At 36.7% G+C, this 16097-nt stretch overlaps 2 protein-coding genes and 2 non-coding genes across 6 annotated transcripts; 2 read left to right on the plus strand and 2 right to left on the minus strand.

Moving 5' to 3' along the window:
• Positions 1-1731: 1731 nt before the first annotated feature.
• On the minus strand, positions 1732-4824 carry LOC131298303 (small ribosomal subunit protein eS26x-like). The gene is made up of 5 exons (XM_058323685.1): positions 4688-4824; positions 4504-4596; positions 3487-3571; positions 3252-3382; positions 1732-2013 (listed from the first exon to the last, which is right to left on the minus strand). The coding sequence occupies exons 1-5, from the start codon at positions 4688-4690 to the stop codon at positions 1948-1950; spliced, it is 378 nt and encodes a 125-aa protein (XP_058179668.1). The 5' UTR covers positions 4691-4824; the 3' UTR covers positions 1732-1947.
• A 2361-nt stretch (positions 4825-7185) lies between these two features.
• Positions 7186-7256, plus strand: TRNAG-GCC (transfer RNA glycine (anticodon GCC)). Its single transcript has one exon. It is a non-coding gene; the product is annotated as a tRNA-Gly (tRNA).
• A 6-nt stretch (positions 7257-7262) lies between these two features.
• LOC131308884 (small nucleolar RNA snoR114) lies at positions 7263-7355 on the plus strand. Its single transcript, XR_009194593.1, has one exon. It is a non-coding gene; the product is annotated as a small nucleolar RNA snoR114 (small nucleolar RNA).
• A 1055-nt stretch (positions 7356-8410) lies between these two features.
• On the minus strand, positions 8411-14972 carry LOC131298312 (UDP-xylose transporter 3). 3 transcript variants are annotated; one of them, XM_058323696.1, is made up of 9 exons: positions 14789-14972; positions 14492-14531; positions 14212-14382; positions 12220-12404; positions 11710-11777; positions 10161-10293; positions 9705-9866; positions 9343-9615; positions 8411-8878 (listed from the first exon to the last, which is right to left on the minus strand). In XM_058323696.1, the coding sequence occupies exons 3-9, from the start codon at positions 14330-14332 to the stop codon at positions 8762-8764; spliced, it is 1059 nt and encodes a 352-aa protein (XP_058179679.1). In that variant the 5' UTR covers positions 14333-14382; positions 14492-14531; positions 14789-14972; the 3' UTR covers positions 8411-8761. The 3 variants fall into 3 exon arrangements, with proteins under 3 accessions (XP_058179679.1, XP_058179695.1, XP_058179688.1); XM_058323712.1 differs by lacking the exon at positions 14492-14531 and having other exon boundaries at positions 14789-14928; XM_058323705.1 differs by lacking the exon at positions 14789-14972 and having other exon boundaries at positions 14492-14786.
• Between the last annotated feature and the right edge of the window lie 1125 nt (positions 14973-16097).

Genomic DNA, 16097 nt, shown 5'->3' on the forward strand with positions numbered 1-16097 from the left:
TGAAGGGTGCCGGTCTTGCCGGAGATGGTGGGATGGTGGTGGGCCTGGTTGCGATGAAGAGGAATAAGAGATGACATATTTCAATAAAAATGACTTAATTTTTAACAATAAAAATGATGATCTATTTTAATATAATAAAATGTCTGTTTGATATATTGACTTGTCCTTTTCTTGATGAATAAGGGTGGTTGAGTTTCAATGGGAAATGACATTCATTGAACAATATATGAATTAGTCTTTATCAATAAACACGATGGTCTGTTTCAATATAATAAAAAGTATGTTTCATATATATACTTACTCTTTTTTTGCCCAGTGAAGGTTGGTTGAGCTTGAATGGGAGATGACATTCATTGAACAAGATATGACTTAGTCTTTTGTCAATAAAAATGATGGTCTGTTTCAATATAATAAAAGTTTGTTTCATATATTGGCTTGCCCTTTTTTGGCCCAAATAAGGTTGATTGAGCTTCAATGGGAGATGACATTCATTGAACATGATATGATTTGGTCTTCATCAATAAAAATTATGGTCTATTTCAATATAATAAAACGTCTATTTCATATATTGACTTGCTCTTTTTTTGCCCAAATTAAGAGAGAGAGAGAGGTGGGTATGGCTGGGGGTGATGGTTGCTATGGAAGTTAGAGGGGTGCTGGTCCTGCCAGAGATGGTGGGATGGTGGTGGGCCTGGTTGCGATGAAGAGGAATAAGAGATGACATATTTCAATAAAAATGATGGTCTATTTTAATATAATAAAACGTCTATTTCAACTTGCTCTTTTTTGAATGAATAAAATTGGTTGAGCTTCAATGAGAAATGATATTCATTGAACAAGATATGACTTGGTCTTTATCAATAAAAATGATGGTCTGTTTCAATATAATAAAAAGTCTGTTTCATATATTCACTTGCCCTTTTTTTGCCCAAAGAAGGATGGTTGAGCTTAAATGGGAGAAAAAAAAAAGAATTTGGCGTCTTCTTTTGTTCCAAAAAGGGGGATCCACGATATATCCCTTTTCGCAAATTCGGCTGGTATTCATTGAACAAGATATGACTTGGTCTTTATCAATAAAAATGATGGTCTATTACAATATAATAAAACATTTGTTTCATATATTGACTTGCCCTTTTTTTGCCCAAATAAGATTGGTTGAGCAGCTCAATGGAAGATGGCATTCATTGAACATGATATGATTTGATCATTATCAATAAAAATTACGGTCTATTTCAATATAATAAAACGTCAGTTTCACATATTGACTTGTCTTTTTTTGGCCCAAATAAGATTGGAACTTCTAATTACAAACGGTGCCGTTTTATATCTAGGGACAAAATTGTCCCAACTGTTTCACCAGGGTTATGGTTACCATGTATGTATTTGTCATTAAAAGGCTTCCTACCATGTATGAATCATTTTGAAAATGTAGCTCATGAAAGTGGCAATTAAGCCTTTCCTACTCCACCTGCCAGATCACGGGCTCCATCACCAAGCCCCAACCGAAATGCAAGTTACATTGGAAACACCTCCCCCACCGCACAACATAGCAAACCCACCCGGAGAAGAAATATTAATCCGTCCACACGTAACGGGCGCCATCACCATGCTAGTTTTAAAGGCAGACTTTTTATCTAACAAAATATTTCCACCTAAATGAAATGACTTTTATAAAGGACCAGGACGAGACGTGATCAAATCATGATGAACTATCGGATCAAAAAAAATTCATGATGAACTAGATTAAAATATGCATTCAAAAAAAGCTTACTTAAAAATAAGCAATTCCTTTGGATCCCATTGAATTTATCACAATAAAACGGCACTAATCCAAAACAGAAAAACAAAAGATGCTAAGTTCAAAACCTCCATTACAAGTAGACATGCTTAAACTCAAAACAGAATTAGTCCAAAAGCTCATACTACAGCAAAACAAGCTGAGGGTTTTCAGACGCGAGGAGGGTTTGGTGCTCCTCCTGCAGGGCGTGGTGCTTGAGGCTTTGGCATGTCATCCTGACAACAAAAAGAAAAATCACATAAGAATCAACATTCGAGGAAACCGGTGATACCAAGGTATTCAGCAAAATAAATAGTCGACATGGGAATAAAATATGACACCGAAGACGTCTTAAAGAGGTCTTAATACTAGTCTGCTGAGATAATGCAATAAAATAAGTGGTACATCTGCTAAATCTAGAAATAACGACTTTGAACTTCAAAAACCAATTTCAGTTTTTGTTGTCCTGAACATGTGAGAGAGACTGAGTACTCAACCACTTCCTCGGGGGGGTTGAGGCAAACAGCCAGAGGAAGTATATCCTTGCAGAAGTAAACAAGAAAGCTACGGACAAAAGTTGCCACGCCACACCAGGAAATAGTGCGCATTCTATTTGGAGGATGCAAACCACAGAATTCATCTCGTGTAGTGATTGTGACTCGTAAAGGGAAACACCTTGGAGAAGGTCATTTATGTCGTCTTTGAAACCCAAAAATACCTAATTTTATCCAAAAAGAGGGATTCAATTGACATCGATACTGTGTGGTAGTTTCTTATGAAGGCATTATTTGTATTGTAATAAATTTTCAAGAAAATAAACAAGTGAGGATGCCAAATTTGGAATCCAAATGCAATTAAGGAGTAATAGATTCCAGTTGTCGCTAGCCATAATGTACTGACACAACTTCAATGATGAATCCAACACTTGCGAAAAATGACAAAATAATGAAGTAAAACTTAACTGTATACAAACATATTAAGACAAAAAATGATACCCAAAACGGAAGACGAATACCAGCAACAAAAATAAACATCTTAGATAATATATTTCGAATCTGTGATTGTGCTCCAAACAATTCTCTTTCCAATCATAGTCCTCTCCTACATTGAGATGTCTCCATAGGTCTGGTTCATGGGGCCACATATGGCATCGGATTCTCACACACGAAATAAAAAAGCTAGGGAGAAAAGGTTGAGCAACAAAGGGGTCGTACATTTTCAATTCCCTAGACAGATCCTTCTAGTTTATGGTGCAAAATAGGTCATAACCATAGCCGTCATATGTTATAAAGATTCATGCAAAACACAAATCAAAGGCTTGTGATCAACTCAAACAGCACAAGGATAATACAACAAAATGAAATGTTATGGTCCGACACTACAGAGCAATTTCTTAGATGTAAACTAGCATAAGCCACAAAAACAGAAGGCAACATAAGAGTTCATTATTGTATAATAGAGAAGTTTGACATACCCTGCGCCTGAAGCGCTGAGGAGGCTCACGGTTCCTCCTATCAGTACGAGAGCGAACCCTGACAACTTTGGAGTGAATAGCACATGACACACAGTACTGCATCTTTACGTACAGCTTGGGTAGTGTGTAACCTTAATCATCAAATACCACAAAAATAGCCAAACCATAATCATGCTCATCCAAAAAAATGATACAACTAACAGAAATCCATATGAAAGTACAAAAACAAGTTTACCATCAAAAGCACAAGCTTCTTGGACATCCCTAACAGCAGCCTGCTCAACTATGTTCCTCACAAGAAACCTCTTGATAGCTTTGTCCTAATAGAGAAAGGTACAAAATCACACAATTATCAACAAACACACGGGAATTTCTCTAAATAAAAATGGAAAAAATACACAATGTTTGAATGGTTTGTGGACCAACATGCAGTACAAAGACACTAACTTGCTCCTCCCCACTCTCTTCCCAGCCCACCCCAAAGCCATAGACATTAGCCTCACCTCATCCCTTGAGATATTCAAGAGTCCAATTTTCATTCTTCGAACAGAAAATCTAATTGGGTCAAATGATTGCAAACCAGATAGCCGACTAAAAAGGCCCAGAGCATTTTTACTTTGGGTCAACAGCTCATTGGGATGGACCATGGGAGCGTTCTAGATTGGAGGGACGAGGGGGCGTGTTAGGAGGTGTTATTGAGGACGGTGGATGGGCTGGTTGGCGAGCAAGGTGGAACCAAGACGAAGAAATATGTAAGAACACAAATGGTATACTTGAAATTCCAAAGAACAACTTAAGGGCCATTTACTTCAAAACATTGTTGAGTTCATACCAACTTTTACCAAAGCTAAAATGAATCTCCACTTGGGTTGGAGGATAAATTGTAAAACATTGCATTTCGTTCTGAAAAGTGAAAACCACAAGCTAATATACCTAGTATCGGATACTAAGAAGTTCTTTGCTCATGATCTAGCACTAGAACATTTCTAGATAATCCAGCAGATAACGTACAACACAGAATCAATCCCCAACTAATCGATTAAAAGGTATACAAAATTAACGCACACAAGATCCTAAACTAGCTTCCACATTCGAAACCAAATCAAAATTGGAAAATTACATATAACGGACGTGTCAACAACTAATCAATCGTGTCACTAGATGATTTACGCAATTACGCAGCTGAAACTACAACATACATACATATAACAACATAAATATATATAACCACATGAAATGAGAGAAAGAGGACCTTGGGGCAACATTTGCCGCAGTTGGAGCAGCGGATGAACTTGACATGGCCACGGCCGTGCTTGTTGCGGCCACCATTCCTTCGCTTGAAAGTCTGCACAGAAAAATAGACGCGGATTCAATGAGTCAATTGATCGAAGATAATTGAGATCAAAAGAGAGAGAGAAATCTTCCTAGTGATTTACCATCTTCTGGTTCTCTGGTGAAGATGTTGCGAAGACGGCTACGGCGCTCTAGGGCTTTACAGAGGGTGGGAGTGAAAATGGGCGAGAGAGACTATATATAGAGGCGGTTTGAAGCCCTACAGATCAGCCCGTATTTCCCAATGGACCGTACCGGGTCTTTGGGCTCCAGCCCAGTTTTTAGGCCCGCCTTCATTTTCCTTTCTGTTTTGGAGGTGTTTAACTTTACGCTAGTGATTAACTTATGCAATATAAATTTTTAGTTTTGTCCGTAAAACTAACAAATCCAACAAAAAATTGAATAAAGACAAAATCAAAAAGTTGTGGTGCATAAGTTAATCACTAGCGTGAACGGGGTAATCGGTTCCGCTAAACTACAAATTGTAGACTATAACTTTTTTGTTTTATTCTTATCTTAATTTTATTCGCATTTTTTAGTTTTAATCTAAATTTTTATGTATTATTTGGTTTGTCTTGACGAGAAGAATCGAAAAAGAAAAAAAAAGTATGACTTTTATACAAGTATTTTTGTAAATATCCAAGAAAAAATGCTTTAGCTTAGATATTTTCTAAAAAAATTGGGTAAAAGTCATAATTTTTTACTTTTCTGATTTCTCTTGTCGAAACAAACTAATAATACATAAAAACTTGGTGCAAAGTTAATAAGCACGAAAAAAATTGAATAAGAGCAAAACAAGAAATTTGTAGTCTACAACTTTTAATTTAGCGGAAATGGGGCCTATTTTTCTCTCTGTTTCCTTTTTTTTTTTGTTAATAAAAAACCCTAACACTGTCGGTAGAGGGATGGATGATTGTAATAAGTGCACAAAGTACCTTTTTTTGGGTGTGGAAATTGCACATAAGTTTGTCAAATTGCATAAACTGCGTGAAACGGTTCTTTTGATTTTTTTTTAAAAACGTTAGCTTTATTTTTAACGTAATTGCATCTAATAGAATAGTAGTTTGCATGACCCTTCAGCTTTTTACAAAGTACAAATACAGACCACAAATCATCGGAAAATGAAAGTTTAAAGCTATTTCTATGCTTCAACACTTAATGGAAAGGTGTCGATAAAAAGAACAAATAAAACCGACACTATCAATGAAAAGATTTAGAAAAATATGCAAATATGTTTGGGGCTTGACTGTCAACTTTATAGAGGCGGTCTCATACGAAACACGACGATTCTTGTTGATATTTAGTCATACTAGTTTGATTTTTGTTTATTATCCAAATGTCAAAATCGACGATCCATACTTATCCATTAGGAATGGAGCATTTTTCAGCCTTCTGCGGCTTGGCTGCCTTTGGTATTGTTGCCAGAGATTGTCGTGGATTAACTCAATTGTGGAGGTTTGGCAGAGTTATGGCATCTATGACTATCTTCATCGAGACTTAGGCTTTGTGAATTGCTTGCGGCATTGTCTTTGGTGTGGACTTCCCATAAGTTATTTCTAAGTCCGATTACAAGAAGGCCATAAATTGCATTAACGACCTAATTCTCAATGTTTGTAAGAGCAAGTTTATCAGTTGTTTTGTAAAATTGCTAGTAAACAGTGCATTTTTTTCATTTTACCTACTCACATCTCTCTCAACACTACACCAATACTATCTATTTAACCTATTCTCTATTAAAATATAATTACTTTTATTACCCTTTTTTTTTTTTGGGAGAGAGAGAGAGAGAGAGTAATAAAGAAATGAAAAGCCTTATGTACAGGGGTTCGGTACATTTACCGAACCATTTCAGCAAAGTCAATTTACCTCTTCTTTTAGCTCCTCTGTTGTTGCTTGTTTTTTAGTGTTTTCCTTATGTAAAATAGCTATAAAGCCATTTTACCCCACCTGATGTACTTGCTCTAAGAGAGTAGTGCCTTGTTTGCAGACATCAATATTTGGGCATCCTCAAGGAAGTGATCGTTTGTGTGGTGCAGCTGGGAAAAGAACAATATTGGTCATTGGCTTGCTTCTAATTGCTTGAGTAAGGAAATTTTGTTTTTTACAAGTTGTATTCTATCTAGGTTAGATGATCATTTTGATAAAGAGAAAATATTGTTAGTCTGTTCTGTTGTACTGAGTGACAATGTAAAAAAAAAATGCTTAAATCTTATTGTAGATCTTAAATTGGAAACCAAAATAAAGTAACATTTTGTCTTAAACCGAAAAATGGTACTCTATTCGTCCTCATTCTTTAGTTCATTTTGGGAGTCTGTGTCATTTTTCAATTGATTATATGATACAATTTATAATTTTTTAGATAATTTTGAAATCATCGTTTAAAATGGTTCATTTAGATCTATCAAATAATATTTATATTATTACCAAATAAAAGTTATAATTAATTTTTTATCCGATTAGGATAAAACGAGGGACAAAAGAAAGGGAATGGAGGGGTAGAATACATCATACATGTGTGTAGTAGACGCAGTGGAATCAAAAGTGTTCTTAGAATTAAGAAGTGTTGTTATATAGTAATGTTTAGAAGCAGTGGAAACAACAAGCACCAGTGGTCTAGTGGTAGAATAGTACCCTGCCACGGTACAGACCCGGGTTCGATTCCCGGCTGGTGCATTCTGAGAGCTGTGATGAAGCCTTCTGCGCTAAATGTGATTGTTGGGTCCTTCACGACCGTCCGATTAATAAGGGCGAAATCGTGGCGTATCTGAGCTCTCTTTTTTCCGCTTCCCCCCTCTCTCTACTTTTTCAATAAGTTTTTTTTTTTTTTTGATAAATACTTTTTCAATAAGTTCAAAGCTAGATTTTCCCATGTTCAATTACTACTTTTCTATTTTTCCCAAAAATTGTTACTTTGCCACTTTGGCATATATCTTTTAAATTTAAATTCTTAAGCTCTAAAAACTGTTACTTGTCAAAAAAAAAAAAAAAACTCTAAAAACTGTTCTGCATCTTGATTAAAGAAATATATGTTGGCGTTGTTTGATCTTTCTTTCGAAATAACTCTTTATTTAGTTAAAAAAAAAAAAACCCCCATAGTAACCAGGGTCTAACAACAAACTGACCCGAGCACGCGGGTAGAAGTCGCAATATAGACTAAAACTTCCTAAGGTCCTTGATTGTCATACTTCCGCTACGCTTACCCTTTCGCTTTATCGGCAATTAATGTGACATTGTTGTAAGATGAACAAAAGATTAATTTTATTGCGGTTAAAGATAAGTACTAATAAATAAATAGATGCTTTCTTTTGTTTTATCTGCAACTAATGTGACATTGCTGTAGGATGAGGAAACGATTGATTTTTTTGCAGTAAAAGATAATTCCTAATAGTACATTGAAAGCCCGTTTGCTATTGTCGTTTGCTCTTCTAAGGGTGTCTTTGAACAAACTTTTTAAAAACATTTTGGTTATTTCACAAAAATTGATTGAGTAAAAGAAAAGTTGTTTGGACTAACTTCTTTGTCTCTTTACGTGATGTTTGGCTGTTTGCTCCCCCCAAAAGGCCTTTACTTTGAACATAAACAGTTGGATTTTTTGCTTCGTCGAAAAAGTCCAAAAATCCTTCGGAAAAGTTTGTCCAAACTTAGCCTAAAGACCGTATGCTTTGCGAGAGAGAGAGAGAGAGAGAGAGAGAGAGAGAGATTGATTTTTCTCGTGCACTTCCTTGAAAGGAAGGACAATCTCAACATACAGATTTTTCTCGTGCACTTCCTTGAAAGGAAGGACAATCTCAACATACCAGAGAGAGAGAGGGAGAGAGAGAGAGAGATTTCTCGTGCACTTCCTTGAAAGGAAGGACAATCTCAACATACCAAAGAGTTAATGTGATGAACTCTTCCGGGGAAAAAATCAAGCAGTTTAAGGGTGACAACATTGCAATCCCATTTCTCTTGGCACACCCAACTCTTGCAAAACTAACAGCCAAAACTGCTACTACATACTGCATTTCCTTTTAACTCTGCCAACCTCTAGAACAGACTCAATCATCCCGTCGAAAAGTGCCACTTATGTGCTACGCAATATTACATCGAGATCCTAGCAGCGACATCTTCATCGCCCAAACAATTTAGTCTACAAGTTTAGAACTAGCGTATTGATTTAATAAAGATATCAGTAAGGTTCACGCTTCCAGGTCCTTGTTCGAACTCCACACAGGGGCTTTCGTAACAACACCGTCACTTAAGATGCTCGCTCCATTTTCCACGCTCATTAGCGGATCGGATTCACTTTCCTTTACCTTGGAAGGATTCAAGCAGAGAGACATTAGTAACCCAGATCTTTTAAAACCTATGACAAAGTGATATGCCAAGATTAAATAGGTGAGGATGGGAAAGTAGAGTGCATCCCACACTTGAAATCACAAACACTCCATGGCAAATATAGACTCTATCGTCAAGCGTAAATTGGTTTGTAAAATTAGAAAACTTTTTTCTGGTGTTCTTTTTAAAAAATGGGTTCCTTTAAAAAAGAAAGCTCTTGAAACAAGTTCTGAAATTTGTCAACCAGATGGGTTTTCCACAATGTATTCTGGAAATCTAACTCTAAAAACAACCAAACACAGCCTATGATTTTGAGAGAGAGAGAGAGAGAGAGAGAGAGAGAGAGAGAGAGAGAGAGTACACCTTTATTCCATTTATTGAATGATAAGAGGAAACAAATTATGAAAATGCAGGGAAGGGGAAAGCAAAGAAAATGAAATACCTGGGACAGTTGGGCTGATGCTTCACTGGCTTTTTGCTGGCTCTCAAGAGTACAGCAATAAGAATAGATTACCATCCCAACAACAGCAATGAGGATTCCTAGAAGGTTTCGCCAGCTAAATGGGTTGCTCAGTAGAACATAGCCAAAGCCCAAAACCAGGCACGTTTTAAGATGTCCTAAGACCTGATAGGTAACTGGAGATGTCTTTCCTATTACCAAAAACGTACTGAAGTTCACGGAGACTGATATCATGCAGGATAGAACAATGAAGGCCTGCAATCAAGACCATAGGAGAGAAAATTGCATTTTCACTCAAAATTTAAGGGAGAAGGAGGGGGAGGGAGAAAAAATTGAATTCTCACCAGCACTTGAGGGGTATATTTGAAAGCAAATACATTCTGATTTGTCAAAAGCCAATCTACAAAAGGTCCAGTGATGAACAAAGTGATTGCCTGATAGGGACAAGATTGGTAGAGGAGTTGGGTTGAAGAAACTTTGAACTTCTTCTGTATGGTATTGGTCATCTAGAAGTAATTAATTAAGGTGTTAAACAGCAAGAGAATATGAAAACGAGAAAATTCATCGTACATCAAAATCTGACCTATTTTTGCTTAGTTGGCGTTCAAACAAAATGGAGAACAAGCTTCATTTTTTATTTTTTTTTGAAAGGCAAAAATATTTTTATTAATCTTTGATGATACAAGCTTCATTTTTTAGATAAACTACAATTGTTTAATTTGCTTTATTCCATCACGGGCGTGTGTAAAACAGAAAAAAGGAATCATGCAAAAAACCAATATAATGGTAGCTGAGGATACAATCTGGGCAACACAGGTTGTAACTACTGCGAGCAGAGATAAGACAGATCCAAGAACATTTAACTGCAGATCAGTCACTGTTGCAATCCCGACACCCAAAAGTAGGACACCAAGTGAAAGCTGGATATTCCGACTGTGAACAAATTGATAATGAAGTTTCAGAACACTAAAATTGTACATCTGAATGTACACATATACGCAAGAAAAAAATTGGGAAAGAAAAAGATCACAGAGACAATTTGAAGTTGCAACGCTGTGAAAACACAGAAGAGCAGGTATAGCTGGAAAGACGAACAAATTTAAAGAATGATGCACATAGCTTGACAGGCAAGTGTGAGGGATAAAATAATGGTGGAAGACCTAGAGGGTTCCGTAGCGGATCCATTCACGATTGGGCAAATAAAATCTGGAACAAACGAAATCATGCTCAAAACATTGATAATTTGTGGCACGCGAATGTAAAAAAATTCAACCCAACTCACCAAGAAAGCATGACAAGCTCATAATTGGCATGGAGCCTTCTGGAGAAGACCACAGGAGCCATTTCTTAATAGGATCAAAGTAAGGCTTAGATATCACCGTATCGAGATAATTTGTACATCCTTTCCCTCTGGTGTTCTTTTTGTTTTGTCTTTCTGCTCTTTTTCTGTCTTTTTCTGGAGGTTGATGTCTTTAATTTTGTTGTATCTAAATCTTTCACCTAAAGGTTCTGAAATAGTTTCTCCTTCCGACCATGCAGAATGTTCTTAAAAGCTATTATCCTCCCTGATTTGATATTTTGATATGTAAGGTAATAGCAGCCTCACTCGTAGGCTAGTGAGCGTGAACCTGTTTGAAACAGATTTTAAGCCATGGTTACAAACACTTGAGATAGACATACTGGAGAAGTCATTGAAAATGTTTAATCTCCACCTTCCCAGTGCAAGCAACTTTAGGTCGTCGACACGATCAATCCAATGATTTTCGTCCTTCTTTCATTCAATTCGACGAGTTCTCAAGTTTAATATGAACAGAAACTGGATCAACTTAAACACCAGACTAATTGGGCCAAAGTAACATTACTTGATCATGGATTTAGATTCCATGGTGACTGAACTTCCTTAAATCCAAGCACGGTATGTCACTAACAAAATGGATACAGAACTAGAAAGAAACAACTGTGTTCTCCTGTGGCTGCACATGCATTCTGAGTAATTACCTCAACAGACAACTTAAAAATTATTTTACATCATGAAGACAAGCATGCTCATTCTTTTCATCATATTTAATTGGTACACGAGATAAGTAAGGAACACAACTGAAAAGAAGCTATAGCCACTAAGATCACTCAATAAAGACTGGTCGTCATTAGTTGCCCAATATAATTGCACTTTATGTCGGAAGCACTTCATAGTTTCATACGCTGACGTCATTTGGGACCAACTAATGACAAACAGTTTCAAACCCAAGGATACTCAGTGCTTGGCTTTTAAATACAAAAGCCTTCTATAAGAAGAGAAGAAAGAGATAAAACAACACACTTACACGATTAATGTTATGTATAACTTGCCTGAATTTCTTCCTGAAGAAAATAGTCTCCAAAAGAACCGTAAAGGGAATAATTGCCAGTTTTGTCATCTATAAAGAAAATGAGAGAGAAAACGGTCAGAAATCAAAACTTAAAAACAGAATTTTACAAGTTGAACTACCGACTTCAAGGATATGATTGTGACCAGGGTACAATCAAGATTCGAGACAAAATATCTCATGACGACATATCAGTGGTCCTTCAGTATCACCAGTCACCACTCAATCAAGAAACAAATGGCTTATGTGATGCAAAACAATATACAGCATGCACGATGCCCTTCCCATATCTAGTAGCACAAACAGTCCTAGTTGAACAAATACAGTCACCAAAGGAATGAAATGCAACAAATTTATGATTGTTTCCAGCAAATAATTTATGATTTCAAAAAATAATGAGTTTGGAAACCAAAATAATTCAAGTTATAACAGCAGTAACACCATTACAGAAGTCAACGGATTAAGTGGTCGGAACAACAATTTCAAACCACACCTGATAGAAACCAACAGAGTTGAAACCCAAGCTAAGATTGAGAAGTCCAATGGAAGTCCCATTAAGGATGCCAAAGCCCATCACAGCTCTTGGATCAAAAGGCTTGTGCTCAAACAATTTCATCCATAAAGCCGCATGAAGCGAAATAAATGTGACTAGAAGATGCCAGCTCGTCAAAGTTGTAGCTGAAGCAACAAACAAATAAGATACAATGACAGAATCAAAACTCAGGTGTAGAGAGCACCCATAAAGTTCAATGCATGTACAACTAAATACTTGCTTAGAAATCATATGGCATTTTAATCACCCTATTCACATCCATCCAACAATCTAAGCCTCATTTGCCAGCCGGGACTCAATGTTAAAGCAACAACAGGTAGGACTCTAGGTCTTTAGCCAAATATGCCTATAGCTTTGATCACTAAGAGAAAGTGTTCACCTTTTTAACCCCCAATAGTACTGAAGATCAAAGGTGCTGGGCTTCTATGTCAAGAAGCTTTTATATGGTACTGATTTTAGCGCTCTATAGCATTTTTACCAAACCAAACCAAGCCTTGTGTCCCAATCAATTGGGGTCTGCTAATTTATAAATGTTCGTCTCTCCATCTTTACTATCTAATCTAGCATAAAAATCAGCTCTATATAGCATTTTTGCTTTCCTTTTTTTGTTTCTTAAATTTTAAAGTAAAAAAACACTTAAACCTGACGAGATGTATGCTCAACAATCTATAATCACAGCCCATCCCCTGACTCCAGTCCTAGGGATTGCTAACGCCTTCAATCTGGTCAACGGTGACACTAGTATCCGGACGGTATGTTGTGGAATTTAACTTCCTAGTGCATAACATTTAATGGGAAGCGTAAACTTACGTGAAGAAATAGAGCACTACCATTTTCCCACATGGCTTAATGATGGTAAATAAAGAGATAAATCCCTCACAATGATAGCTATCGTCAATATGCTGCCGGGGAGAACATAATACATGGAAACAGTAATGCCACCATTAAAAGAAGAACTTGTGAATCATTTGATCATTCTTATCGAGAGATGGAGGCATCTAATTCTAGCCGATATTAAACTATCTAGGTTGTAAGCAGGGTACGTATAATGTGGTTGCCCTTTCCCTCGCCTGTTCTTCATCTTCCTGCAGTTCTGGATCAAGTAAGGAGTTGGTCGCTATTAGCTATCAGTCTAGTAGCTTGTGTAGCTAGCCTTAATCATTCTGTAGCTTGCCCCTACCAAGAAAAAGGGTATTCCTCTGAATCCATGACCATTAATGGGTCAAGTCAGTGCTCTGCAACATGTGGCGTTGCTATAAGGTCGCCAGAATGCACAATGCCACTTTAAAAGACAAAGAAAGAGTCACGTCAGGTTAAAAAAGGTCAAATGTGTTCTTTAGCGGGTTCATTTCTTGGGGGTAAGGTTGCCCGCAAATAGGCAGGAGCCTTACACACTACATGCATCCCTTCTGAACGTATTTGTCTTCAACATTTCCAAACAAAGACATGATCGAAGTGAGTTCATTCAACTCAACATGGCATTAGAAGGATCAATCTTAGAAAGTAAGGCTACTAAATTGGAGTCCACATCCTACCATCAACCACGCAAGGTTTTTTTTTTGGTAAGTAACCACACAAGGATAGATATGTCTCTCGTTATAAATTCTCGCTTTCAAACAGAATTTCCCATTGCCCCCTCCTTATTGTGTACCGCATAAGATTTCCACGAGGGAAACCTAATTATACACCGATGACCGGAAAATACCAGAATTCCCTTAATTGTCACTGAATGCAATTTTTGTATATATTCTCCCGTCTCGTGTCAATTAATTGGGAGTTGGGACGTTGTATACATGGGCAATGTAATCGAAGGAATAAACTTGGATCAATCACCAAATTAGTCTCAAACAAACCAAAACAAAAAAGGAATGTATCAAAGATCACCACAAGCCAATATAAATTTGTAATGCCGAAAATATGGGGCACACTCACCAAAAGTGAAACCAAGGGTGCTAATAAGCGCCTTGTTGCAAATCACGATCGACACGGACGAAACCACGGATAAACTCAGTGCCCCAATTGTCCCCAGCTGAAACCGCTGGCCCTCACTCATCTTCACTGTTAATCTAATTCCCCCCGCCTCTCCAATCCCTTCCTCGCAATCTACTCGTTAAAAACCACAACAATTATCAATCAGATACGCCACAATACAAACACTGAAAAGGGCAAAGCAAAATGAGAAATTAATCATAGAAAATGCAGAAACAAAAACCTGAAAATGAATCCGAACTGTGCAACGAGAGAGCGCTCAACTGCAAAAGGCATGCCCGTTAAAAATTGAAATGAGACATGGTAATATAATAATGAAAGGGATTCCCTATAATTCAGCAAATCTTAACCCTAGATCTGCCACTTTTTTGGAAAATGAAGACATCGTCAGCATATTTCCATTAACGTAGTGTGAGAAATGTAGAGAGAGAGAGAGAGAGAGAGAGAGAGAGAGAGAGAGAGAGAGACAGAGAGAGAGAGAATCAACGTAGTGTGAGAATGTAGAGAGAGAGAGAATCACCTGACGGCAGCAGATCAGGGAAAAATTTATGGAGGAATCCGAAGATTAGTGGTTGATCTTCTTCTTTATACGTAGAGGGAAATTGACGTTATTGGAAATCCTTGTCGTGTGTTTACGTAGAAGAGGGGGTTAAATTTTTCTATTCATGGTTTAATGCAAAACGCAAGAAATTAATGCAAGGATCTGTCTTCAGTGGTTGTGGTTATAATGGAGTATATAGGAGCACTCTTTGTTTGTTTGTTTTTTAATAACTCGGTGTGTAAGTCGGTTTACACGCGCTTCGATAAATTATGAGGGCTCAATTTCACCGTTATTTTGCGGGGAGCTTGATTAAAGTTGGAATCAAATTCCGTAGATTGGATAAAGAATTGACGACACCTGTAAAGTTTAGCGGAGCAAATTCTAAGTCTCAAGGCCTAACCACCGGCCATCTCCTTGGACTTAGGTTATAGAGTAATAGTAATTCAGTGGTACGCCCTTGTTTACCGCACATTTCCGTAAACGTACTATACTTTTAGCAAAAGTATTTAGACATCACACACTGTTGCCTAAGATCACTGAATAGTTTAATTTTTTTACTATATATTAAGACTATCTGGTATGAACTTTCTGATATTGGATACAAAGGGATGTCGGTCCCTTGGATTTAGCAATTAAAAGACATAATATGGATTTATGAATAAAAAAACAAGTAGAGAAACTGAAGCATAAGAAGAAAATATTTTTTTTGTGTGTGTTCAGTTAAGCATTCGTAAAGAACATTTAGGGTGGGTTCCAGAAACCCAAATAAGAACTTATTTTGTAAGATGACAATTTTAAGCTTAAAAATCATGTGTTTATGTAAATAATTTTTCTATCACTATGGATCTTGTTTGATAGATCTCATTGAGATCTTTAATACGGTGCAAAAAAAAAATTAAAAATTTATTTTTCATTTACATTATTTTTGAGTTTGAAAATGTGAAATAAATACTTATTTTTTAAGAAGATGTTCTGGAACGGAGCCTTAAAATATTTCTGTCGCAGCATGAGGTTATAATGACGATACCAAAAGAAATTATTACAAAGGATTTTGATTTTCGCTCTCATTTTTTACTGATGGCGCTCTAATTTGTTTATAAAGTTACCAGTAACTTCACGTTAAAAGTGGAGCTCAAAAATCAGTTTCCTATACCAAATTGGTCTTATATGAATTCGTGTGTATTTAATGGTTTTTGAGGTGATTTATTCAGAATTTGTATCTAACGAACAATATTATGTATAAAGTTTTGATAAGACTCCATTATCCTAAACCCTTTTACCTTTCTCT

Source organism: Rhododendron vialii, chromosome 1a, assembly GCF_030253575.1.
Source record: "Rhododendron vialii isolate Sample 1 chromosome 1a, ASM3025357v1".
In the NCBI taxonomy this organism is placed as follows: domain Eukaryota; kingdom Viridiplantae; phylum Streptophyta; class Magnoliopsida; order Ericales; family Ericaceae; genus Rhododendron; species Rhododendron vialii.